General features: G+C 36.6%; 1 protein-coding gene across 2 annotated transcripts in view; it reads right to left on the bottom strand.

Moving 5' to 3' along the window:
* Positions 1–5106: 5106 nt before the first annotated feature.
* The window catches only part of TES (testin LIM domain protein), a 52896-nt gene continuing 30952 nt past the window's right edge, over positions 5107–27050 (bottom strand). For both annotated transcript variants that reach the window (XM_053609351.1, XM_053609352.1), the window contains exons 3-7: positions 11787–12039; positions 10588–10923; positions 9486–9701; positions 8963–9121; positions 5107–6374 (exon numbers count right to left, since the gene is read on the bottom strand). In XM_053609351.1, coding sequence (XP_053465326.1) covers positions 6186–6374; positions 8963–9121; positions 9486–9701; positions 10588–10923; positions 11787–12039 — 1153 coding nt within the window. In that variant the 3' untranslated portion in view covers positions 5107–6185. The remainder of the gene's footprint in view (positions 6375–8962; positions 9122–9485; positions 9702–10587; positions 10924–11786; positions 12040–27050) is intronic.

The following is a 27050-nucleotide window of genomic DNA, read 5'->3' as shown; positions in this document are numbered from 1 at the left end:
CTAGTAATGTAGGTCAAGACCTGTGTGAAAACACAAACAGGTCCCAAAGGTGGTGGGATGGGGAAGTGTCATGGATCAGCTTTTTAAAGTTAACTACCTTTGCCAAATCATGGACATATGAGGGAAGCTACCAGTGAACCTGCGAGCACTTGCCTCTGGCTAGATGACAATATGTATGTACGGAAAGGGTGGGGAAAGTCTGGACTATTGTTAGAGTTTTTAAGTAGAGGAATGGGGGAAATACCGTCTTTGTATCACACGCTGGCAAGACAATAGAGAATGAATCTGTGATATTATGAAATATATATTTCATCTTCCTCCCCATTTCTTGGCATACAACTCCTCAAATCTTTGGGGAGTGATAAATATAATCTCCAAGGATATGATGCTTTTTATGCTAATGAGTCGACTACAGGATGACAGTCCCTAGGTAGCTTCAGAATGGGGGGCGGAAACCAGAAAGAGAAGGCTGGATTATTAGGGAGAATATGTGGTGTTTGATTTTCCATTCCTGAGATATTTCTCTGAGGATAATGGTCTCCATTTCCCTCCATGGTGCTGCAAATGACATTATTTTTTTCTTTTTATGGCTGAGTAGCACTCCTTGCTATATATTAATATATGCCATATTTTCTTTACACACAAATCAAAGGACACTTAGGTTGATTCCACACCATTGCAATTGTAAATTATGCTGCGCCAAACATTTATTTGAGTACAGGTGTCTTTTTGATTAAATGACTTCATTTCCTTTGGGTAGATACCTGGTAATGGGATTCTTGGATCAAATGGTATTTATTTATTTATTTATTGTGGAATCTCCATATTGTTTTCTATACAGGTTGTACTAATTTGCTATCCCACTAACAGTGTATAAGTTTTCCTTTCTCTCTGCATCATGTAAGCATTAATTATTTTTGTACTTTTTTAATAATGGCCCTTCTGATAGGGGTAAGGAGTATCTCATTATAGTTTTAATTTGAATTTCCCTGATGATTAATATGTGGGAACTAATAGATTTTCACATACAGGCACAAAATGATATAAAGGATCTGAGAAACCAAGAAAGTGGGGGAGGATGGGGGGATGAGAGGATAGGTATGGGATACAAATTTATCTGTTTCGTAAAATGAGCAGTATTCTGGTGATAGGCTCACCGTAAGCTCTGACTTAAGCATTATAGAAGATGTCCATGCAACAAAAGCACTGTGCCCTCTTAAGTAATTTCTTTTTTTTTTTTTTGAAAAACAGTCTCAAGCTGTCATCCTGGGTGGAATAGAAATCTCAAACTCTTGGGCTTAAGCGATTCTCTTGCCTCAGCCTCCCAAGCAGCTTGGGACTATAGGCACCCACCACAACACCCGGCTATTTTTTGGTTGTAGTTGTTATTGTTGTTTGGCTGGCCCTGGGCTGGATTTGAACCTGCCAGCTCCCATGTATGTGGCTGGCGTCCTAGCTGCTGAGCTACAGGCGCTGAGCCTTATGTAATATTTTGAAATAAAAAAATAATAAATTACAGGTATCCTAGTTAAAAAAAAAAAAAAAAGACAAGGCATGATTAGAGAGTTGGGACTTTCAGCTCCACCACACAACCTCCAGGGAAGGGAGGGGGGCTGAAGGTTAAGTTGATCACAAATGTTCAATGATTAAATCAAACCAGTTATGTAATAAAGCCTCCATAAAATCCCAAAGGACGGTGTTCTTGAATCTTCTGAATAGCTGGACACATGCAGGTTCCTGGAGGGTGGCATGCCCAGAGTATGGGTGGAAACTCAGTAGCCCTTTGCACATACATGCCCTCCCTGATATTATCTTTCCATCCGTATCCTTTGTACTGTAGTTTATAGTAAAATGGTAAATGCAAGTAGACTTTCTCTGAAATCTGTGAGACACTCTAACAAATTAATCAAACTCCTGGTGGAAGTTCTGGGAACCCTAATTTGAAGTTGGTTGGGGTCAGCACAGGTGAAACATCCTGGGACCTGAGATTGGTTTTGCGGGTAAGGAGCAGTATTGTGGGACTGAGCCCTCAGCCTGTGAGATCTAACAGTGTCTACAGGTAGGAAGCTTCAGAATTTAATTGGAGGACATTAGCTGGTGTTTGCTACGTACTTAATTGATGGCCTGGCATGTGGGAAAATAATCTCTCACATCTGGTATCAGAAATGTGTGTGACTTTGGTAGGATAAAGTGAGTTTAGTATTTTCCTCAGTTTTCTCAGAATCAGAACAATGTTTCTTGAAATGCGGCCCCAGCCCACCAGCATCAGTATCTCCTAGAAACTTGTTAGGACTAGTACTCAGGCCCCACCCCAGGTCTACTAAATCAGCAGCTCTGGGGAGTAGGGTCCAGTAATCCGTGTTTAACACAACTTCCAGGTGGCTTTGATGCATACTAAAGCTTAGGAACTATTGATTATACCAAGGGTGGGACTATAGAGAGGAAGACCTGATTGGAACTTACAGCGTTTATACGCCTGGTGAGAAACAACAAGTTTATCAACTAATGTGTTGATTGTGGTAATGGAAAGGCCAGAGTAGACAGATTGAAATGTGTTCAGATAGTCAGATAAATCAGCATGGTAGGGGTACCAAAGAGTAAGTTATCACTTTTGTGATGGTGGTGGGAAGAGTGGTGCTTGATATAGAATGTAAAAATGACTGTGATGTGGCGATGGATCTGATAGATGGAATGAGATGGTGGGAGGGCCGAACCAAGCAAAGTCCTGTAACCAGCACCCCAAGGACTTCGTGGTGTTTCTTGTTCTAACTCCGAGTGAAATCCTGACTAAGAAAGAGATCCCTAAACGATGTCCCCATCTCATCTCATGAGCCAGCAGAAACCCCAAGCTTCAAAACCATGCATACAACCAGAGGCTGGTTATTTTGTCTCCACAGTGCCTGTGGGGTAGTTGTCGTTCTCATTTTCCACTGTGATTTCCATTACTTTTTTTGTAAGTTTCCTAGCAATCACAGCTCTTTGAGATCTAGTGCATGGCCCCTCAGACTCTGCCACCTATTCTAACCGGAGTTGCCATCTTCCATCAAATTCCAGAGTACGTCACCACGTTCTTTGGTAACTTCAGCCCGACTCACTCTTCTCTCCACTGATCTCTCTGTTATTCTTATTACATTCATCCAACACTTGGGCCTGTTATTTCCTCCTCTCTCCAAATCTAATGATCTTGCCTCTATCCTACTCAGTCCTACTCGGACTGTGGGGAGGAGAATCAGGGGTGTGTGGCAGCAGGAGTCTGCCTCAACTCCTAAACTCAGCCCTCCTTTTAACTATACTATGATGCCTTCACAGCCAATTATTTATGGAGAAATACACTCTAATGTCTCTGTATTCAGTAATGGCTGACTCTAGTAAAGATAACAAGATACAAGTTGCTTTTGTTGTAGTCTGAAGGTCAAGATGTCCTGGGGCGAAGTGTCATTGAAGAAAAATCAATAGCTGCCTTCATAAATGTCATAAATGCGTACATGCATTCAAAACAAGTATAAAAGGTTAATGACATCTTGTTTTGAGTGTTTCAAAATACACTATCAAATAGAGGCTACAATGATAGGTTCCCCCGGGAGAGGACAAAATAATTACCCAAAGCTATTTAAGCTTCTAGTAAATATATAAAAACAAGACCCTATTAATCAAGTCAGAATAAAACCAAGCTTTAGGTTGTGTGCTCAAAACACTCCCGTATTTCCCAGTACAGTGGGTCCTTTTTATATATGTTAAGCATTCAGTATAATTACCAAAGTTGTCATTGAGCACTTAAATCAGCAGAGGTCGGGATAGGGCAGAGAGTATCTAGTAAGAAATTGTGGTAAAGTACCTTTTTATGGAGACACTGATATAGTCGTAAGTTTTCTAAGGAATTAAATGAATACCCAGAAAACAAGTTCGGATGTGCCAAGGCATCTCAAGACAAAGGCTTGAAGCTGATCTTGGGTGGTGGTGTGTCTTTGGTAACTATGGTGAAGTCGGATGAGCTTAAACACTATGTGTTGGAAATTCCTTGGGAATGAATCAGTAACGAGTCCCTTGCTTTAGTAAAACTGGGCCGAAATACTTCAAAGTCAGATTTGGAAATCTATGCTCAAAGACTTCAGAGGAGTTTTAGCTAAAGAAAAACAATACTCAGCCTCTCATTTTTAAAAGAAAGAAAATAAAGAAACCATGCAGCGAATATGAAGGCCATTTAAATCTTAAGAGCAACTAACTTCTTACTAAGACTGGCTGTGTTGGTATGCAGGGGTTCTGCTTCAGTTTATTTCAGTCACTCGGCCGTGTCCAGGAAAAGTCTAACCAATGTCGACAAAATGCTGTGGCAAATAGATCTGTTGCCATTTGAAATAAAGGCAAAAAGATGAGAATAAATTAATATTTATAGACAATAAAGGATATTTGTAAAATTGCCATTTAAATTTGAACGCAGAACTAGCTTCTTGAAAAAAGGTGACATGTTCACGCAACAATGTACCTTTCCATGTTGAAGACGACACAGTGCAGAAGGAATAAAAGTGTATTTTTATGCATATGCGTGTGGGTAAAATGTAAAAAGAACCACTATTGGCCAAATATAAGCTGGAAAGAAATTATTTTGGGTGTATGTCAGAGAAAACTGCCATTCCCACTATGAAAGAAATACTTCAGACTGAGAGAAAAACATCTCTGCTAATATTAGGAAGAATTAATTTACTACATTGTCCATGTTCTTCCTTTATCACAATAGGCTTCCATGAAAAAAATTCTTTGTTTCCCTTATATATTAGGAAACTAACAGTTGCAACTCAAGCATAAGTAATGATGGTCAGTTTCACCTGAAGAGAAAATAAAGTCTAAAACTTCAATTAACACTTTCCCTCCTTTCAAACAGAAAAAAAAAATCTTATGTGATCCAAAAACGTCCTGATTATATTTTAAAGTTTTATAAAACTCTTCCCTTCTCCATAATAAAAGTCCAGCTTCTGTTCTGTCTTGTCAGAAATGGCCTTTATTTTTGTTTGGGTGGTTTTTCTCCTTGGAGAGATCGCCCCCTGCTGTAACACATGCTTAATTGCAGAAGGATTTTTTTTCCCCTCAAAGGATATAAAGATACAATCATTAAAGTGAAAGAAATTTTATTTTGAATAATATACATAGCATTCATCTCACTTGATTTTCATTGTGCATAGCCATGTATAAAAGTATACAGCAAAAAGGGACATTAGAAATAGCGAAGGATGAAACTGTATAAGTGAAGAAGACATTCAATATATCCGTAACAGGCTTAGAAATATTATAAAACAAGATCCAGTAGAAAAGAATAAAAACCACGAAAATATTATATCTGAACCATGGAAGGCAAGTGCAATCAGGATAAGTCACAGTTTTCTAGGTACAAAAATTATACATGTTCTTTGGATTAAAAGCAATATAAATGAGTGGTTTGGCTTTTATATACAAGCCAAGAATTATCTATAGAAGCAAAAAGCGTGGATATTGTTATACCACATGTGATAATAAAATATTCAAGGCCACAGATGGAGGTCACCAACTTACAAAGAGAATACTGAGAGGTAGGGCACATAATGAAAAAATAGAGAAATGTAACAAAGAAAATGTCGCCTCTGTCTAAGTCAGAAAACAGCAAATGCATAGGCATTATAATACCAGCTCTATTAATACCAGACCACACTGCATTCCTATTTTCTGTGAGGAAGAATTTAGTGTGTATCATGACAAAGATCAGTGAATCAGATGAGTCAATAAATGCCTTGGCATTAGGGCAAATTTAATTTCCTTTTTATTTCACACACAAGGGGGGAAAAGAGTATAGAACTAGAAATACTCATCTTTCCACTTAGTGGCACTAATTTTTAACTGTTTTATGTATAAATGTATACTATATTTGGCACAAAGGGGATAGGGAAATGAAGTTTAATTAAAACCAAAGCTTCCAACTCAATGATTTCACATTGAGAAAGTAAAGGAAAGATAAAATTCTTTAACATTTTTAAAATCAATTGGTTACAGCAGGGTTTAAAAGTTGAGACAGAAAAAAAAAAGTTGATAAAAAATAGCAAAGAAAAGATTTCTTTTCTTTTACATGTCCTTTTTTGCCTTTTATTGTTTCAAATTGGATTTTACAGTAGAAATGCAGACCACCATGGAGAGCTTTGGGCTGATACTTCTCGGTGCCCTTAAGACATCATCTTCTTACACTCCACCGAACAGAAAACCATCCCTTCTACTGGCATGAACTTCTGCCCAATGAGACACTTGCTGCAGCAGGAGCACAGGAAGCACTCGGTGGATGCGTGCCAGCTGAAGTTATTGTAGGTCACCCGCTGGACTTCTGGATCAATGGCATTGTGGCATCCTTGACATACCTGTTAAGTAGTAACAGAGGCATAAGAAGAGGGTGAGAGATCAAACTGTGGCAGTAACATTTTCATCTGAGGACAAACTGAACACATTTGTTGAGATAATAAATTAAAACTCATGACAACCCCGGAGATGCACAACTGAGAGTCGACCTTTATAGCCAACAACTGTTAATGGAAGTCTATACAGGTATGCTGAGTACCGTGGGAATCGACAGGTGAAGGCCAAACAGGTGATTGGATGCTGGTAAGACAGCGCCAAGGCATTCAAGGTGGAGAGTTTTGATGACAAATTCCAAAGAAGTGTACTTGATTCTGGCGTATTCTATTAAATTACACATTAGTAATTACAAAGAATTATAATTTATAAGATAATTTTTCTTCATTAAATTTTTGAAGTGATAATTTTACAAGTTTTACCTATGACACATGAGATTATTAATACTAATTTACAGAATGTAGTAAATTAGTCATGTTAAAAGTAATTAAGGACTCAATTAAAAATACTGACAGTGTTTGAGAATAATGAATTTGCACTAAAATATAACTTGTAGTGAATTGGCTTCTGTTCTGTCATAAAATCAGTCATAATTTATGTATAATCAAATATCATAGAACATTAGTACTTACAATCCTTGTACTGTTCAGTATCACATGGTATGTTATGGACAAATATACGCATGACATCCACATGCACATATACATACACATACATAGACAGCCACGATCACACCATTTTCCTTTTATTTAAGTATGTATATGAAGAAAAATGGAATAACCTTCTACATTATAGCAGAAAACAAAACAACTAGTTGAGACCTCCCCAACACTGGATACAGTCCACATGCCCTCTTGGTTACACATGTCTTAAGTGAATGTGACCAACATTTTTATTTTAAATACTTTATAACAAGTAAAGAAGCCAAAAGATTGTCCGGTACCTAATTTATCTTAAGCATAGTCTATCTCCTAACGTGAATGTCAGGAATTACTGAATGATAAAGGATGATTAGACATGAAGGCTAAGAGGCCAGTTTAATGCCTGAGAATCCTCGCGTGGAAAGACTTTAAAATGTGGCTGCTACTCTGAAGGTAAACTGGCAGGGAAGTAAGGCCTTCTTACATACATCTATTTCAGGCCTGCAATAAACTTTCCACATTTTTTAGAGCTACATTGCTTCTAGAGATTATATCTGCAATCTATAAATTATATCAATTCAATCTTACCTTAGACATAAGGGATACTTTCCTTGCATAATTAATATATATTCCTGCTGGGTGTGGTGGCTCATGCCTGTAATCCTAGCACTTTGGGAGGCTGAGGCAGGTGGATCGCCTGAGCTCAGGAGTTCAAGACCAGCCTGAGCAAGAGTGAGTTCCCGTCTCAAAAAGTTAGCCAGGCATTGTGGTGGGCACCTATAGTCCCAGTTACTTGGGAGGCTGAGACACGAGGATCGCTTGAGCCCAAGAGTTTGAGGTTGCTGTGAGCTGTGATGCCACACCACTCTACTTAGGGCAACAAAGTGAGACTCAAAGAAAAAAACAACAAAAAATATTCCTGAATACAACAAAGTAAGTGTTCTAATTAGAAGTACATTCCTAATTTGTAGTTACACCATGCAAGCAACTACTATTGTATCTATTTTTGTATGTATTTCTTTTATAGCTTTGTAATTGATTTAGAATGTTCTTATAGTTTTCTACATTTTATATTAATCTTTCAATTTTTAAATTTATTTTTATTTATAATCAACCCATAATAATTGTACATATTTATTTTTCTATCTGCATATGCATTGTATAATGTTCAAATCAGGGTAATTAGCATATCCATAATATTAAACATATAATTTCCTTGTGCTTTTGGTATTTTTAAACCTATTTACGCAAATACTATATAAACTTGTTTGTGTAAATATTTCAAACTTATTGGAGTAAAATTGAAAGATTTCACACTCAATGTTATATTCCCTTGCTTTTAGATGATGGTCTGCCTTCTCTTTCTCAGCCCTGTAATGCTATTTGTGGACCTTTATATAATTACTTAAAACACAGATTTTCATGTACAATTTGTGAAACAGAGATAAGTACTATTCAATTATATTTGAAATAAGTTATCTAGGTATAAAAAAAAACTAATGAATGCAAGAATGGTACAGAGACTTCAGGGTTTGTGGTTTCATAAAATTTAGTTTTGTCAGTGATTTGATTACCATTCATTGTTAAATGTGACCATATAATTCTAGGTAAAATCTACTGATCATTAATTCTACAAAAATCTAACAGTGACCCAGGCTGCCTTGAGGGTCTAGGGACTGCAGAACCCTCCAACATAATGAGCTTCACCACACTTGATTTTCCTATGTTCATAAACTTCTATTATTTCAGAAAGTTCTTACTTTTTAATCCTTCTTTTATTTGTCCATGCATGTACCGTGTTTGAACTGCCTGGATTTTAACACCATATGGTAGGAATCCCATACTTTCAACTTAAGAAGTGCTTTCTGTCTCCTATTTGTAAGAAGCTTAGAGAGAGGCATAAACTCAAGATGTAAAGCAGGCTGAAGCGACCGTACCCTTAGAATGGGACTCACCACAGCATGATTCTTCACATAGCAGGGCTTGCAGACAGGTTTGTCATTGACCATCACGTATATTTCCCCAGCTAGGATGTTGTCACAGTCAAAGCAACAGAAATGTTTCAGGTGCCAGTTCTGGTTCTCTGCCTGGGTATATTCATTGCTGAATATCAGCTGGGAGGAGACAAAAATAACATGAATTATGCATTTTCATTTTTGGAATCAATGACAAAGCTAGTTATCAGCCATCTACAAGTATATCAACATATTTACCTGGGGTTTAAAGTCTGAAAATCATAACCAAAAGCTTAGACTTAATATTATCACTTTAGTTTAGTCCAAATCATTTGTATTTTTGGGCAGTCTTTCATTAGCCAACACAATTAACACAGACACTCAGAATGAATGATATCAAAAGTTTCTTTTATTGAACTCTTTTAGATGCAAATAAAGCAACTGATGTTTGGTTAATTCCTATTGCTCTCTGGGAAAAGGGACAGAGAGGAAACCTCCATGCAGGTGGCTCAGGAGAACATACCTCATCACAGCCAGCACATCGGGGTTTCTCACTGTCACAGTAATGTCTGCCACAGTACAGCTTCTCATTCTTCCAGAAGTAAATCATGTCGACCAGGAGTTCATAGCAGATGCTGCAGACAAAACAAGCCGGGTGCCACAGTTTGTCGTAGCCAGCCCTTTCTGCATAGATGGCTGGATCGCCTTCCTTCATGTTCATTTTGCAGCAATAGCAAGCCTGAAAAGAAAGCCGTCCCAAACAATCTAGGTATCCAAAGACTGCCATTTCTTACCACTGGCTTCCGCAGAGAACAACTTTCAAGAGAAATAATTTCTACTAAAATCACAAATTTTTACTAATTTGTTGCCAAGAGAAATAATTTCTACTAAAAATCACAAATTTTTACCAACACTTACCAAATGTTGCCATATTAATAGTTCTGTGAAATGGAACCTGAGCTTTCTCCAGGCTGCTCAAACCTACTTCCTTTACCCTGTGTCATGGGGGCATTGTTTCCTGAATGAATGTCACTTACAGAAAAAGGAAAACTAATTTTCACCTAAATTTTTAGTATTTTACCTCAAAAATCATTACCTTAGAGCTTATAAATACTCTTTTTTTCAGGACTAAGCCTTATGCCTTGATGTGCTTGCTGGATCTAGGAGAAATATATTACAGCAAGTTTTTTTCTTATGCTTTGTTCATCTGTATCATAATTGTCTTCTGTCTCTAAGTCATTAGCAAAAGACCTTAATTTCTAGAAGAAACTTAAAAAAAAAGCTAGACTATCACATAAATGTAAGTGACAAGCAAGCGACACCAAAATTATATCTAGAAACAGACTCTAGATTAGTATATTTGAGCACCATCTCAATGCCAAATACTGCCTGTACATAAAACTCACAATTTTCCTGGACAATAGATAAATAGAAAATTTGGCTTCTGACAGAAGTTTCAAACATGATGACTCTCTAGGGCAAGTCTAAAATGAATATTAATTCAATTTATTTCTCTTACCTATTTCCTTTTGGAAACAGAGGAACAGCCCCCCAAAAAAAAAGTTCAAAGAGAGGGAATCTATAAAATACACAAATCTGGCCAACAATGTGACCACTCCACTTACATAATGAGTTCTTTTGTGCTCGCCAGATTTGTTCTCCATGGCCCCCACGGCCGCTGAGGTGCTTCTGTCTCCACCAGGGATGTACATTTGGTTGGGGCCTTGATCCACCACCTCACGGGGAAGTTTGACATCACCTACTCCCAGAGCCTCATTCTTGTATTTCTTCACAAATTGCTCCATTTCCTTCACCTCTTTGGGAGACAATTCATGGCACTTTGAAGGGTCCTGGTCATGTGCGGGGAGCTGCTTTGCCAGTTGCTTCTTCCGGTACTGTGCCCCCTCTGAGCCTGCCACTGGCTGCTTTTCCTTGGGCAACATCTGCATGTACTGCCTGGCCTGCACCATCAGAAGACTGGTGTTAACCAGGAGATGCCTCGGCCAGGGGGCAGTGTGATATTTTATAACACACATCAGAAGCAAGTTATTTAAGAAAGAGGTGGGTTTTATTCCATAGTAAGAACTCATCTTCATAGTAGAAATATCTCAAGATGTTAACACATTAAAAAATGATACTCTAAATAGATTTAGTTAGGGTAATTTCTCTATGAAATTAAGTTTTTGTCTTATTGTTTTAAAAAATATTTGGCTCAGCAGCCAAATAAACAACTGTACAATTGAAAGAGAATACAATTTTTAGGCAGACAATTTAGAATCAGCAGTGTTTTTAATCACACAAAAAATATCATCACAAGATTCACTTACACTAATCTTAAAAGATTTCCAAAATCTTTTTTGCCTAGTATTATAATAGTGTAAGGAGCTTGACACAAAACTGCATTTTTTTTGTTGTTGTTGTTTTTTTTTTTTTGCCTTACGTAGTAAAAGAGTATGATGCTGGACATTTTAATTTCAGTTCTAAACAATAGCAGAAATTCTATTCTTTATAATTTTATGAGAAACTTTCTCAAGAGTGAGCTAGAAGAGCTACCAGACTGATACAAAACATATGATTTTCATCTAACTATTAAGAATGTCAGACCATTCCCTCAGAAGGATAAACAAATCTAGGTAGTTAGAAAATTTTTATGAGGAATTTAGTCTTATTTTCAAAGTTATGTAATAGGACTTAGAAGTCAAAGAAATGAGAACCTTGGGGAAGAAAACAGATCTGTGGTGTGTGAGGTTGAACAGGTCACTAAAGAAAATGACCTAAATAAATAGTGCAGGAACTTCAGAGGGAACCCTCTCCCCACTATTACCAATGCCTGATTCTGGACCGGAGGAGCCCATTCATAGGTAACGGTGTTGATGGAGACGTTCTTCTTGGCAGGAACTGGATTGGTCAGTATCATAACATTACGTTTATACATAGGAATTCCATCTGATTTTAGTTTTGCAATCAGGCTGGTGTACTTGGTGTCTTCAAAAAGTCTCCCTACTTTTCGATCCTCTTCATTGCTTAAGAGAATATCATGTTCTTCTTGGCCGCACTTGCAGTTACGACATATTTTTCTATAATTTTGGAAATAAGTAGGAAACAATTAGACCTAATTAATAAGTATGTTGACACATGTTATAGTTCATAAAATACTTTTATTTTTATTATTTTTTAATTCCATAAACATGTACATTTATTTTAAATCAGTTTGGTACATGATACAGATTCATTTTGCAGTTTTTAATGAACTAAAATAGAAATTTCTAAATACAGCAGTGTCTGCCTGTGCAACAAGTATCTAAGGTAAAATAAGGTATTTGACAGACGTACATGTGCATGAACAAATCAGATAAAAAACCTGAAAAGGTTTCTGTATACCTTCTGAATTTAAAAAAAAAAAACAAACACCAAAATTATTAACGGCTCAAGACACTACCTTGCTAAAGGAAGAGGGGAAAGAGTGGAAAGGCTGTGAGTTGTTTCAAGAGCATGTCTGCAAACTTGCAAACTCTAATTTTATACTCTGCTTTTACTATTACAGCAGTGCTCAAGATTACAGAAGAAACTTCAAGTTGTATTTTCACAAAACTTGCTGCATGTGTTGACACTAATGTGTGGTATCCCAGTAAATGACAATTACATCATTGTAGCTAATTTTTGCCACCTTGGAAAGAATGAAGATTCTGTATATGTCAAATGAATCTTACAGCACTCACTAAAAACTAACAGCCACGGCACCATGATAAATTTTGTGAGGTCCCTAGATTGTTACTACAAATGGAAACAAAAATGTGAGGTAAACCAATCTTTTCCCAAAAACCTTTGCGGCCAGAGATTTTTAAACAATTAAGGCGCTTGAAAACATCAGGTATATGTACAAGTGTGCAAGTAAAACAAACTAGCTGTACCAGCAAGTAACAAAGTAATAGTAACTGTTCATTTTAAAAACTTTTAATTAAATGCAAAGTATCAGTTTATGAAATAAACCAAAGACTTTCATCATTTCCTACTATAAAATATTGAAAACCAAGTACTAACCTCAGCCACTATAGGCTAAAGACATTCTAATAAAAAAAAAAGAAAGAAAGAAAAAGAAAAAAAATCAAAGACCTAGAAAAGCAAATCTCATTTCAAACTAATTAAGGCCTCTGAACTAATCCAATGTGTCAAAGGCAAGGGAGAAGCAAACCTCTCAAACTGAGGGAAAAAACAAACGAAAAAAAACTAGTGCTTTACAAAACTATAGATATGAAAGAATGCATGCCATATTATACTATGGGACTGAAACCAAGAAAAAACGAAGAGAGAAGGGAGAAAGAAAAAGAGAAAGCGTAGTCTATTCATCCAGGGCAATCATCAAAAATCTATAATCTGATCAAAAATTCTTAAGTTTTCTGAAATCACACTGGTATTATTTGCTGTCTGAAAACTTAAAATGATTGTCTCACTTGAACAGTTTGTAAGTTAATCTACAACAACTTATTTCCTTCTTACCCCATGAAAGACGTAATTTTTCAAGAGAGCTCATAAAATACTTTTAAATATATTCTGTATAACGGCATACAAAGGGAAGTCCGTTTTCTGGAGGAAAAATAAGTATCCATAAATTTAAGAAAACAGAAAACATAAAAACATACTTTGACTTTATAAGACTTTGAAAAGTTAGAATGTGAATAAAGAGTGCAGGCTCAAAGGGGCACGTCCGAGTGTAATTGTATCTGGTATTCTTTATGCTCTCACCAAAAACCAATAAATATAAAAATTAATTAAGTAAAATCACAAAAAACTACATGCAAGTTTTCCAATTTAAAGAAGTTTCATATTTTATTACATGCTAACATTTCGTACACATTGCCTAAGATTATTGTTTTTAAATGAGATGGGGAAACTGGCATAACTTTTCACATCAAAGACTATAATCTCAATTTGGGTTTACAGCTTTTTTCACTTCCTTTCTATTTCTTTTGCTCTCCATTCCTTTCCCCTCTTTTCTCTTTCTCTTCCATCTATTATTACTTCAAATACCCAATGACCACCTACCATGTGCTAAAAGACAGATAAATGAAAAGTCTATGCTAGCTGGGTGTTTTAAATTTAATATTATTACTACTTATTTCAGAATAGTACAGAGGTATAAAAGTCTTGGGAACATGCGCTGCTTTTGTACAGTTTGAGTCAAAGGTGTAATTGTGACCATCCCGCCAGATAGTGTGCATTGTGACTGTGAGATACGAATTTACTCATCGCCTACTCCCCCTTCCACCTGCTTGATCTCTATTGAATTCTACCGCTATCTGTACACATTTGTGTTGACCACTTAGTTTTATTTTAAAAGTGAGCACGCGTGGTGTTTGTTTTTCCACCCTTGCGATACTTCACTTAGAGAAGTATAGTCTCTTGTTTCATCGAGGTTGTTACAAAGGTATCAGGTCACCATTTTTTATGGCTAAGTAATACTCCATGGTATACCACATTTTATTCATCCACTCATGTACTGATGGGCACCTGGGTTGTTTCCACACCTTTGTGATTATGAATTATGCTGAAAATTTGAATGCAAGTGTCTTCTTTAAAGAATGAATTTTTTTCCCTTTGGGTAAAAAATTAAATGAGATGGGGAAACTGGCATAACTTTTCACATCAAAGACTATAATCTCGTAGTGGGATTACAGGATCAAATGGCAATATCTACATTTACTTCTTTGAGGTATCTCCATACTACTTTCCAAAGAGGTTGTACTAGTTTGCAGTCTCACCAAAAGTGCTTAAGTGTTCCTTTCTCTCCATCCATGCCAGCATCTACTGTTTTGAGACTTTGGGATAAAAGCTGTTTTCCCTGGAGTTAGGAGTTATATCACTGTGGTTCTGATTTGCATTCCCCTGATGATTAGAGACTGTTGAGCATTTTTTCATATGTTTCTTGGCCAAAATCTTACCTTTTTTGAAAAGCTTCTGTTCATAACTTTCGACCACCTTTTTATGGGTTGTTTGATGTCTTCTTGCTTATTTGTATGAATTCTGTGTAGATTCTGGTCATTAGCTCTGTATCAGATGTTACAGCATACAAATATTTTCTCTCATCCTGCAGTTGTCTATTTACTCTGTTAACTGTTTCCTTGGCTGTGCAGAAGCTTTTTAATTTGATCAGGTTCCATGTGATAATTTTGTTGTTGCTGTGACTGCCTTTGGGGTCTTCTTCATAAATTCTTTGCCTAGGCCAATATTAATAAGAGTCTTTTCAACCACTTCTAGAATTCTTATAGTTTCATGCCTTAGGTTTAAGTCTGTTATCTATTGTGAATTAATTTTTGTGAGTGGTGAGAAGTGTGGATTCTGCTTCAATCTTCCAAATGTGACTATCCAATTTTCCTAGCACTATTTATTGAGTAGGGAGTCATTTCCTCATTATATATTTGTCTGCTTTGTAAAGATCAAATGGCAATATGAGGTGGTTTGCCAAGAGGTGCAAGATCCTCTGGCGTGGATGTGGATAGAAAGGAACACTTTTACACTGCTGGTGGGACTGCAAACTAATACAACCTTTTCAGAAGGAAGTATGGAGAAAGTTCAAAGAACTCAACCTAGACCTCCCGTTTGATCCTGCAATCCCATTACTGGGCATCTATCCAGGAAAAAAACCAAAAACTTTCATTATAAAGACACTTGTACTAGGCTGTTTATTGCAGCCCAATTTACAATTGCTAAAATATGGAAACAACCTAAATGTCCTTCAACCCAGGAATGGCTTGGTAAGCTGTATTCCATGTATACCATGGAATATTATTTAGCCATAAAAAATGGAGATTTTGCAGCATTTGAACTAACCTGGATGGAGGTGGAACACATTATTCTTAGTGAAGCAACACAGGAATGGAGAAGTATGAATCCTATGTATTCAATTTTGATATGAGGACAATTAAAGACAATTAATGACACAGTGGGGCATGGGGGAAGGGGAGAGCAGACAGAGAAGGGGGGGAATGGGTGACAGAAAGGAAAAGAAGAAAAAAAAATGCAAGAAAAGAAAATAGTGACTAATTCTCACATAAATTGGATTTAATTTTGAACAAAGTACATTACTTAAACATTAATTTTAATCCAACCTGTTAAGATGTTGTTTGGGATATTGCATCCTTATTTATAAGTGAAATATGTTTCTAATTTCCCCTTTATAATAATATATTCTCTCCAATTTTAATATCAGGTGTACCCAGATTAAGTAGAATGATTTTGAAGTATTTCTTCTTTTTCTATTGTCTATAAGATTTGATATGATCCTTTTTTGAAATTATCTTTTACTTTTATTTATAAATATTAGTTGTCTATTTTTTGAGTCTTAAAAAAAATAATTAGAAGTAGTTAACTGATGACTCCATACTGAATCTCAGAGTCAAAGCATTCTATAATAGACATACTCTTATTTGACAATGTGAATGTTACTTTCTTTGCATTATTATTATTATTATTGCTTAATATTTCAATGCAGCAATTCTCTAATTTCTTTCCTGAATGTATTTATGTTTGTTCATTCTTTACGAGGTTTTTGTTTCTAGTCCTTACTTAAACATTGTTATTGTTATTAAATTTTAAGCCTCTTGGGCGGCGCCTGTGGCTCAGTTGGTAGGGCGCCGGCCCCATATACCGAGGGTGGCGGGTTCAAACCCGGCCCCGGACGAAACTGCAACCAAAAAATAGCCGGGCGTTGTGGCGGGCGCCTGTAGTCCCAGCTACTCAAGAGGCTGAGGCAAGAGAATTGCTCGGGCCCAGGAGTTGGAGGTTGCTGTGAGCTGTGTGAGGCCACGGCACTCTACCAAGGGCCATAAAGTGAGACTCTGTCTCTACAAAAAAAAAAAAAAAAAAAATTTTTAAGCCTCTTTAATTTTGTGAAGGCAAAAAATGGAAACCCAATAAACACATGTATATGTAAAAAAAAAAAGTTTACACTACCCAAAGTCATTTACAGATTCAATGCAATACTCGTTAAAATAACAATGTCATTTTTTTGCAGATCCAGAAAAAATAATTTTGCACTTATATGAAACCAGAAAAGACCCTGAATAGCTAAAGCAACCTTAAGAAAAAAAAAAAAAATACCAGGAGGCATCACTTTACCAGACTTCAAGCTATACTCCAAGGCCACAGTAACCAAAACAGCATGGTACTGGCATTAGAACAGAGAACCCAGATATAAAACCACCATGGTGTTTCTTACAGTTCAAGTACAGGGCCCTCTTCCCTACTCCGGTATGGCACACAGTCAGACATTCTTTCATGGAACAGCCATTAATGCCCATGTTCCAAGTAATGTACCTGATAGTAGGTATCTTGTGATAAAACTGTTGGATTTAAAAAAGAAAAAGAATGGAACCAGTCTCCTATTTCTAGAACTTACTGTCTGGTAGGGAGACAGACATTAAATAATCACATACATACACACAAAAGCTGTTAATTGCATCTGTGATGGGAAAGAAAAGCATCGGGTCCCTGGAGGACATAATTTTGACTTGGAACTGGTAAGGAAAGGACTCCGTAAGAAAGTGACATTTAGGTTAAAACATGAATGTGAATTGTGCGAGGGGGTTTATGTATGGGGAGCGGAAAAGAAAGGGAAAGACTTTAATATTCCGGGTAGAAGGAAGAGCACTTGTCGTGGTCATGCATTAGCAAAGAGATCGCACCCTTAGGTCCCACAATCAAAGATGGCTTGGGAACTGTAGTGAGACAAGTAAACTGGATGGTGACAAGGCTGGAGAGGTGGGGAGGCATGAGGTCATGCAGGGACTTGGAGGACATGTTCAGGAATCTGGCCTGTATGAAATGCAAGCATGCCAGGGCCACTGACAGCTTTTAGCAATGGAATAACATGATCAGATCTATAATTTTATTTTATTTTAGAGACAGGGTCTCACTGTCACCGAGGCTAGCATGCACTGGCATGATCACAGCTCACTGCAACCCAAAACTCCTGGGCTCAAGTGATCCTCCTGCTTCAGCCTCCCATGTAGCTAAGATTACAGGGCATGCCATGATGCCTGGTTAATTTTTTACCTGGGCTGGTCTCAAACTCCTGGACACAGTGATTTTCCTGCCTCAGCCTCCCAAATCATGGGGATTTCAGGTGTGAGAACAACACATATTTATAATTTTGCAATATTTACCATGTAGAGAATGGACTGCAATGTAACATAACTGAAATTAGGGAAACCAGTTAACATGCTAATTGCACATTCAGTTTGCAATGTATTGCTTTTAAGTAATGAGAGTAAAGTAGCTACTGTACAAGTGGGATTTACATCTCTGCTGATCGTTACTGTGCTTCAGATAAGGTGTGTCGTGGCTTGGCCTAGATCAGTGACTTTCAACTGGTGTGGTGCAGCACACTGATGTACTGTGATAGGATCTTAGGTGTGCCACAAAATGTTTTAAACATCATTAATTATTTTTGAAAGAAGTTCAAAACGTATTAAGTATATTCTTTTTAAAATTCATTTTCTTTAATTAACATGATTTAAGTGTGCTATGGAAGTTTAACTATAGGTTCAAGTGTGCTGTGAGATGAAAAAGGTTGAAAAACACTAGACTGGACAAATATTAGCATATTAGACAGTGCAGGTGAAAAGAAAGAAACAAATATGAGATCTCCATACAACTAACTAAACTCTTTGGTTGATTTAGATGTAGTGATGGTGAAGGCAAAGTGCATTCTCTCAAAAAAAGAAAAAAAATGAACGAAGGTTTTGGGGATGAGTAAATTGGTAAGGACTGTAATTTTTTAATACGATAAATGCAAAAGAGGAACAGATCTGAGGTATGGGGTATAGCAGGTTGATAAAAGTCTCAACTAAACTAGTGATAAATTCAAAATGCCTGGGAGATATGTAAATTGTAGGATATGTGGATTTAGTGTTAAAAATTGCAGCTATAGCCTTATGATATACATGTATTTCTTAAATAATAAGACTTGAAAGTTGAAATTATTCCTTGATCCATGGCCTGAAAAGTGGATGTTGTGTTAGTGGGCATGGAAATAATATTCAAATCCTTGTAGATGATCAATAAATAGTAATATGTTCAAAGGAAAAAAAATTGTAGCCTGGTAGAAAATATAAATGTGGTAGTTGAAGAATGATATATAATGTATGTGAGTTGAACAGATCACCTTTGCCTCCTGAGAAAGGTACAGAGGGAAGAAGTGAAGGCTCAGTAAAGTCTCTCAGAGAAACAAACTAGACAAAGTGACAGAAGAAATCAAAGAATTCAGGAAACCATGTGGTGCTCAAAATGTACGTTAGTACTAACTGCAAGCATTAAGAGCGTACAAACGAGAAGGGAAATGTGAACATTTTACTGATGCTGCAAAGGAAGGTACTAAACATATCAATTAATAGTAGATTCTCTTAGGGTAAGTATACGTGTTAAAATATCTAGATAACTAAACAAAGACATTTACAGCTGAAATGCTCAAATTAGAATAAAGGAACAAATAAAAATTGCTAAGCTTTCAACTCAGAAAGGAAAAAGACTAAGTCTAAAGTACATGGAAGGAAAATACAGATAACAGCAAAAGCTAGTAAATGTTTGCTTATGATTAGATAAAGAAAAAGCATTAATACATTTCAATCTCTCATGTGATTTTGTTTACTGATTTCGGCAGTAGCAGGGAAACAGAAAGGACTCGAGAAAGTGTTTCTGGGAATTAAAAAGCCAAATACTCAGCATACATTTTAGGGTCTGAAGAAAGAAAGCAACCTTGCCATCACCAGTTCTTCCTGATAGTACAAATCAGACCAGTGTGAAAAATCCAAGGAAGAGGAATTGTAAGAATTCATCAGAAAGAAAGACTTTTTCCCACAGATGTATGACTAATCACTCAGCAATGAAATGTTATTAGCATTAAAAGGAATTTCATAAGTTTCCTAGATTTAAAGCTAACATAAATCATGGGATTTCTCTATATCAGAAACAAAAAAAAACCTAAAAACCCATATGAACCTCTGCTAAATAATAATGAATTATAGATTTTGGTGTTCTGAGTATCCCTACAACACTTTTTGCAGTATGCAAACTTAAAACGAGAATTTGACTTGTACATTCTGAGAGAGAGAGACAGAGAGACAGGCAGGTATACAGGGGTGGAGAGGCAAACTACTTTCTTTGTGCACGCTGGTGGAAAAATCTTTATTTGGTAAGCATTTGTTGACAAATTTGCATATTCCAGTTCAGCCATTAAAGGTTCTTTCCAACATCTGGTTATCTCATACTCCCATCTAGTGGAAAGCAGCATATTATACCAAAATAGCATGTTCTTACTTTTTGTTCTTTAGTTAACATAAACAATATAATTATTTATAAAACCATCACACAATTGTTCTTGGATCAAGCTTAAAATTATCTTCCTAGGGGGAGAAAATGATGGGGTGAGAATTTAGTTCTTAGTATAGCTAAACAGATCTTTATATGGCTGTGAACTACAGCGTGCATCCTAATAACCAGCAAGGTGATGCCTGAAGTCTCGGGGCTAGGTCATGGGCACTGGACTTTCTTTGGAACTGTTTATGATCTAGTTCCATGCCAGTACATGCATACCACAAAATAAGGGGGTCAGATTCAGAACTTGAAAGACAATAGTAAAAGATACCATAAGTGAAATAAAGCCTGCCGGCTTCTAAAGCACGAACTATGCTGAGTGGTAGTACAGTTAAATGCATTTATTATGAAAGTGTTACATATAAAGAGTTACACATATAACCAATAATATAAGAGCTATCTCTATAATTTTTCGTTATTTACCTTGGACATTCTTGGAAGGATTCACGTTCTGGAGAAACCTTAACGTTCCTATCCTCCTCTCAATCACTCAACATACTTTTTAAGCAAGTAAAATTGCTTTTTAAAATTACTTTTAAAAACACCATTAAAGAATTTTTAAAGTCATTTGAAATCTACTGAATAAACTTATTAAAAGGAAAACCTTGCTGAGCAATTGGGGAAGAAATGGATACCACCATTACCTTGGTATTCAGGAGATGGCCTGAGAATGAGTGGATTTCAGGCTAAAATCACCTACATTCTACCCTTAAGAAAATGAAGGACTTTTAAAATAGTTTTATACAAATGTAAACAAAAACTAAAACAGGGCATGGGTGAGCATAGTACCACGTGCAAGGGCCTGCATTTGTGAGGTGTATGTTCTTCAGATGATTCACAAGTAACTTTTAACGACATACAAAGACTAATAGTTTATTTACATTGACTACATTTATTTATACTACGCCAATTTGATAGCAGTTTTTCAGAAATACATGGTGCCCATAAAGTTCGTGTGCAATTTACTATGTTAAACTGTTTTCAATTGCACACGAACTTTACGTCCGCCCTTTGTATACATCAGTTATCACATTTAACGCAATTGTCAAATCTCTAAATTTTCTAAACTGTCCTACAGAGCGGTTCTTCCCAGACTCCACCTGGAATGGAAATAAAAGTTAATGGCAAGAGAAGGACAGGAGATTCAGAAACAAATTATTTTTAAGTCTTTTTTATGACTTTTAAAAAATATATTCAAAGGTGGACTGGTAGATTGGTAAGCTCTGTGGAGGGAAGAGAACTGTTTATAATAGAACGTAATTTGTACAAAAAAGTTTAGCATCATTCTAAGGTAGATATGTAAACATTAATATGCATGGAAAATCAAAACTGTATATTCAAAACTTTACAACTTTATAGTTCTTGAGTTACTTCCAAGGAAGACAGAGCGGGAGAACCAAACTGCCAAATATACTGCCTCAGAAAAATATATATTAATTTATAGTTTTAAGCTGAAAGCAATCAAGAAACAGCCCCTCATATTCCCAAAAGAGAATTTTTTTGTATCATTATTTGTGACAACTGTTGTTTTTCTAAGGCAAGTAGGAGAAACCAGAGTGTTTTGACAAGCTGCCAGCAGTCACAGTGATTTAAAGTCAAGGCCATGACATTGCTACAAACCATAATTTAAAAGAGCTGCCCTTTTCTAATAGGAATACACATATAAGGACTTACTCATGGGCCTCTGTTACAAAATTAAACACAAATATTAATCCATTTATAGTGGAGGAAATTTTAGTTTTCAGCCAGCTCTAAACCAATCAGAAATTCTGAAGAGATGTATGTTATTTTTAAGTAACTTTCAAAAATAAAATGTAACTGTGTTATTAAAAGGATGTAACAAAGGTAAGGCAAAACCCTGTGGTTCAAAGGAGTGGGGTGCCGGCCCCATATGCCAGAGGTGGAGGGTTCAAACCCAAACCTGGTGAAACACTGCAAAAACAAACAAACAAAAAAACAAATAAGATAAATGATCTATGGTTGCAATGGTATTAACTATACTTTCAATATGAAATAATTACACACCCTTCTTGAATCTTGGGTTTGTGTCATATATTTCATAATCGCTCTAAAAACTACTTGAAGGTATGTTCAGCAGACAGTAGCTCTTATTGGGTATGTATCAGGCTTCCTCATCTTTTCATCTTCTTCTAGTTTCAAAATCATCGGCATTTTGAAGAGGAAGAGAGATCACAGCTAAAGTACACCATTGTCCACAAGGATACCTGTGTCCCAATAATCACTCTGCAGAGAAGATGGCCAGGAGGTTTAGGCACAATCGGGTTCATAAAGTGCTGAGGTAAACAGCCCTTTTTTTTAAATCTTATTCTTCGCTGTTATTTCCTACAGGAAACAGACATGAAATATTTCATTCATTCTTTGTTTTTTTTTCCTGCCCAGACATACTACATATTTCTAGGATTATTTTCATCACCTCTATTCCCTCTTCTCCACAGATAAATGCTTCATTCAAAATAGTCTCCCCTACTTCCAAGATTTTTTTTTTATTTTTGGGGATTCATTGAGAGTACAATAAGCCAGTTACACTGATTGCAATTGTTAGGTAAAGTCCCTCTTGCAATCATGTCTTGCCCCCATAAAGTGTGACACAACTAAGGCCCCACCCCCCTCCCTCCATCCCTCTTTCTACTCCCCCCCCATAACCTTGTCATTAATTGTCCTCATTTCAAAATTGAGTACATAGGATTCATGCTTCTCCATTCTTGTGATGCTTTACTAAGAATAATGTCTTCCACTTCCATCCAGGTTAATACGAAGGATGTAGTCTCCATTTTTTTTAATGGCTGAATAGTATTCCATGGTATACATAGACCACAGCTTGTTAATCCATTCCTGGGTTGGTGGGCATTTAGGCTGTTTCCACATTTTGGCGATTGTAAATTCAGTTGCAATAAACAGTCTAGTACAAGTGTCCTTATGATAAAAGGATTTTTTTCCTTCTGGGTAGATGCCCAGTAATGGGATTGCAGGATCAAATGGGAGGTCTAGCTTGAGTGCTTTGAGGTTTCTCCATACTTCCTTCTAGAAAGGTTGCACTAGTTTGCAGTCCCACCAGCAGTGTAAAAGTGTTCTCTTCTCTCCACATCCACGCCAGCATCTGCAGTTGTGAGATTTTGTGATGTGGGCCATTCTCACTGGGGTTAGATGATATCTCAGGGTTGTTTTGATTTGCATTTCTCTAGTATATAGAGATGATGAACATTCTTTCATGTGTTTGTTAGCCATTCATCTGTCGTCTTTAGAGAAAGTTCTATTCATGTCTCTTGCCCATTGATATATGGGATTGTTGGCTTTTTTCATGTGGATTGAGTTCTCTATAGATCCTAGTTATCAAGCTTTTGTCTGATTGAAAATATGCAAATATCCTTTCCCATTGTGTAGGTTGTCTCTTTGCTTTGGTTATTGTCTCCTTAGCTGTACAGAAGCTTTTCAGTTTAATGAAGTCCCATTTCTTTATTTTTGTTGTTGTTGCAATTGCCATGGCAGTCTTCTTCATGAAGTCTTGCCCCAGGCCAGTATCTTCCAGTGTATTTCCTATGCTTTCTTTGAGGATTTTTATTGTTTCATGCCTTAAATTTAAGTCGTTTATCCATCTTGAATCAATTTTTGTGAGTGGGGAAAGGTGTGGATCCAGTTTCAGTCTTTTACATGTAGACATCCAGTTCTCTCAACACCATTTATTGAATAGGGAGTCTTTCCCCCAAGGTAAGTTCTTGTTTGGTTTATCGAGGATTAGGTGGTTGTAAGATGTTAGTTTCATTTCTTGGTTTTCAATTCGATTCCAAGTGTCTATGTCTCTGTTTTTGTGCCAGTACCATGCTGTCTTGAGCACTATGGCTTTGTAGTACAGACTAAAATCTGGTATGCTGATGCCCCCAGCTTTATTTTTGTTACAGAGAACTGACTTAGCTATACGGGGTTTTTTCCGGTTCCATACAAAACGCAGAATCATTTTTTCCAAATCTTGAAAGTACGATGTAGGTACTTTGATAGGAATGGCATTGAATAGGTAGATTGCTTTGGGAAGTATAGACATTTTAGCAATGTTGATTCTTCCCATCCATAAGCATGGTGTGTTCTTCCATTTGTTAATATCCTCTGCTATTTCCTTTCTGAGGAGTTCATAGTTTTCTTTATAGAGGTCCTTCACCTCCTTTGTTAGGTATACTCCTAGGTATTTCATTTTCTTTGAAACTATGGTGAAGGGAGTTGTGTCCTTAATTAGCTTCTCATCTTGCCTGTTATTGGTGTATACAAAGGCTACTGACTTGTGGACATTGATTTTATATCCTGAAACATTACTGTATTTTTTGATGACTTCTAGGAGTCTTGTGGTTGAGTCTTTGGGGTTCTCTAAGTATAAGATCATGTCGTCAGCAAAGAGGGAGAGTTTGACCTCCTCTGCTCCCATTTGGATTCCCTTTATTTCCTTGTCTTGCCTAATTGTATTGGCTAGAACTTCCAGCACTACGTTGAATAGTAAAGGTGACAGAGGACAACCTTGTCTGGTTCCAGTTCTAAGAGGAAAAGCTTTGAGTTTTACTCCATTCAGTAAAATATTGGCTGTGGGTTTGTCATAGATAGCTTCAATCAGTTTTAGAAATGTGCCACCTATGCCTATACTCTTCAGTGTTCTAATTAGAAAAGGATGCTGGATTTTATCATATGCTTTTTCTGCATCTATTGAGAAGATCATGTGATCTTTATTTTTGCCTCTGTTAATATGGTGGATAACGTTTATAGACTTGCATATGTTAAACCAGCCTTGCATCCCTGGGATGAAGCCTACTTGATCATGATGAATGACTTTTTTGATGATAAGCTGTAATCTATTGGCTAGGATTTTGTTGAGAATTTTTCCATCTATATTCATGAGTGAGATTGGTCTGAAATTCTCCTTTTTGTTTGGGTCTTTTCCTGGTTTTGGTATCAGGGTGATGTTAGCTTCATAGAATGTGTTGGGGAAGATTCCTTCTTCCTCAGTTTTTTGGAATAATTTCTGTAGTACAGGAATAAGCTCTTCCTTGAAGGTTTTAGAATTCTGGAGTGAAGCCATCTGGACCAGGGCATTTTTTAGTTGGAAGCTTTTTTATTGTTTCTTTGATCTCGGTGCTTGAAATTGGTCTGTTCAGGAGGTCTATTTCTTCCTGGCTAAGTCTAGGAAGAGGGTGTGATTCCAAATATTGATCCATTTCCTTCACATTGTCAAATTTCTGGGCATAGAGTTTCTGGTAGTATTCAGAGATGATCTCCTGTATCTCTGTGGGATCAGTTGTTATTTCCCCTTTATCGTTTCTGATTGAGGTTACTAGAGATTTTACTTTTCTATTCCTCGTTAGTCTGGCCAATGGTTTATTTTATTTATTTTTTCAAAAAACCAACTCCTTGTTTCATTAATTTTCTGAATGATTCTTTTGTTTTCAATTTCATTGATCTCTGATTTGATTTTGGAAATTTCTTTTCTTCTACTGAGTTTAGGCTTAGATTGTTCTTCTTTTTCCAATTCCATAAGATCTCTTGTGAGATTGCTGATGTGCTCTCTTTCTGTTTTTCGAATGTAGGCATCTAAAGTGATGAATTTTCCTCTCAAAACTGCTTTTGCAGTATCCCACAGGTTATGGTAGCTTGTGTCTTCATTGTAGGTATGCTCAAGGAAGTTAATGATTTCCTGTTTTATTTCTTCCTGCACCCATCTGTTATTCAACAGAAGATTGTTTAATTTCCATGCCTTTGGGTGGGGTCGATCATTTTTGTTAGAGTTGAGTTCCACCTTTAGTGCCTTATGGTCTGAAAAGATACAAGGTAAAATTTCAATTCTTTTGATTCTGTTGATATATGTTTTGTGTCCCAGGATATGATCAATTTTGGAGAATGTTCCATGGGGTGATGAGAAGAATGTATATTCTTTATCTTTGGGGTGGAGTGTTCTATATGCATGTATCAAGCACAGTTGTTCTAGGGTCTCATTTAAATCTCTTATATCTTTGTTTAATTTCTGTTTAGAGGATCTGTCCAGCTCTGTAAGAGGAGTGTTAAAGTCCCCTGTTATGATGGTATTATCAGATATCATATTGCTCAGACTGAGTAAGGTCTGCTTCAAGAATCTGGGAGCATTTAAATTGGGTGCATAGATATTTAGAATTGAAATGCCTTCTTGTTGTATTTTTCCCTTGACCAATATAAAGTGACCATCTTTGTCTTTTTTGACTTTAGTTGCTTAAATCCACATGTATCTGAAAATAAGATTGCAACTCCTCTTTTCTTCTGCATTCCATTTGCCTGAAAAATTGTCTTCCAACCCTTGACTCGGAGCTTTGTCTTTTGAAGCCAGGTGTGTTTCTTGCAGACAGCAAATGGATGGCTTGTGTTTTTTAATCCAGTCAGCCAATCTATGTCTCTTCAGTGGGGAATTCAAGCCATTAACATTTATGGAGATAATTGATAAGTGTGGTAGTATTCTATTCGTCTTATTTGGTGAGAGTCCATTGCTTAGTTTTATCTTTTGCATCAGTGTGGAGGTTAGGTTTTGTCCTTTGATTTCTGAGTTCTTACTTTGCTGCTGATCCATTGTGGTGGTCAGTGTGCAGAACAGGTTGAAGTATTTCCTGTAGAGCTGGTCTTCTTGTGGCGAATTTCCTCAATGTTTGTATATCCGTAAATGATTTGATTTCTCTGTCAATTTTTAAGCTTAGCTTAC

The sequence above is a fragment of the Nycticebus coucang genome, chromosome 11 (genome assembly GCF_027406575.1).
Source record: "Nycticebus coucang isolate mNycCou1 chromosome 11, mNycCou1.pri, whole genome shotgun sequence".
Classification (NCBI taxonomy): Eukaryota; Metazoa; Chordata; class Mammalia; order Primates; family Lorisidae; genus Nycticebus; species Nycticebus coucang.
This window is presented reverse-complemented; position numbering and strand designations above follow the sequence as displayed.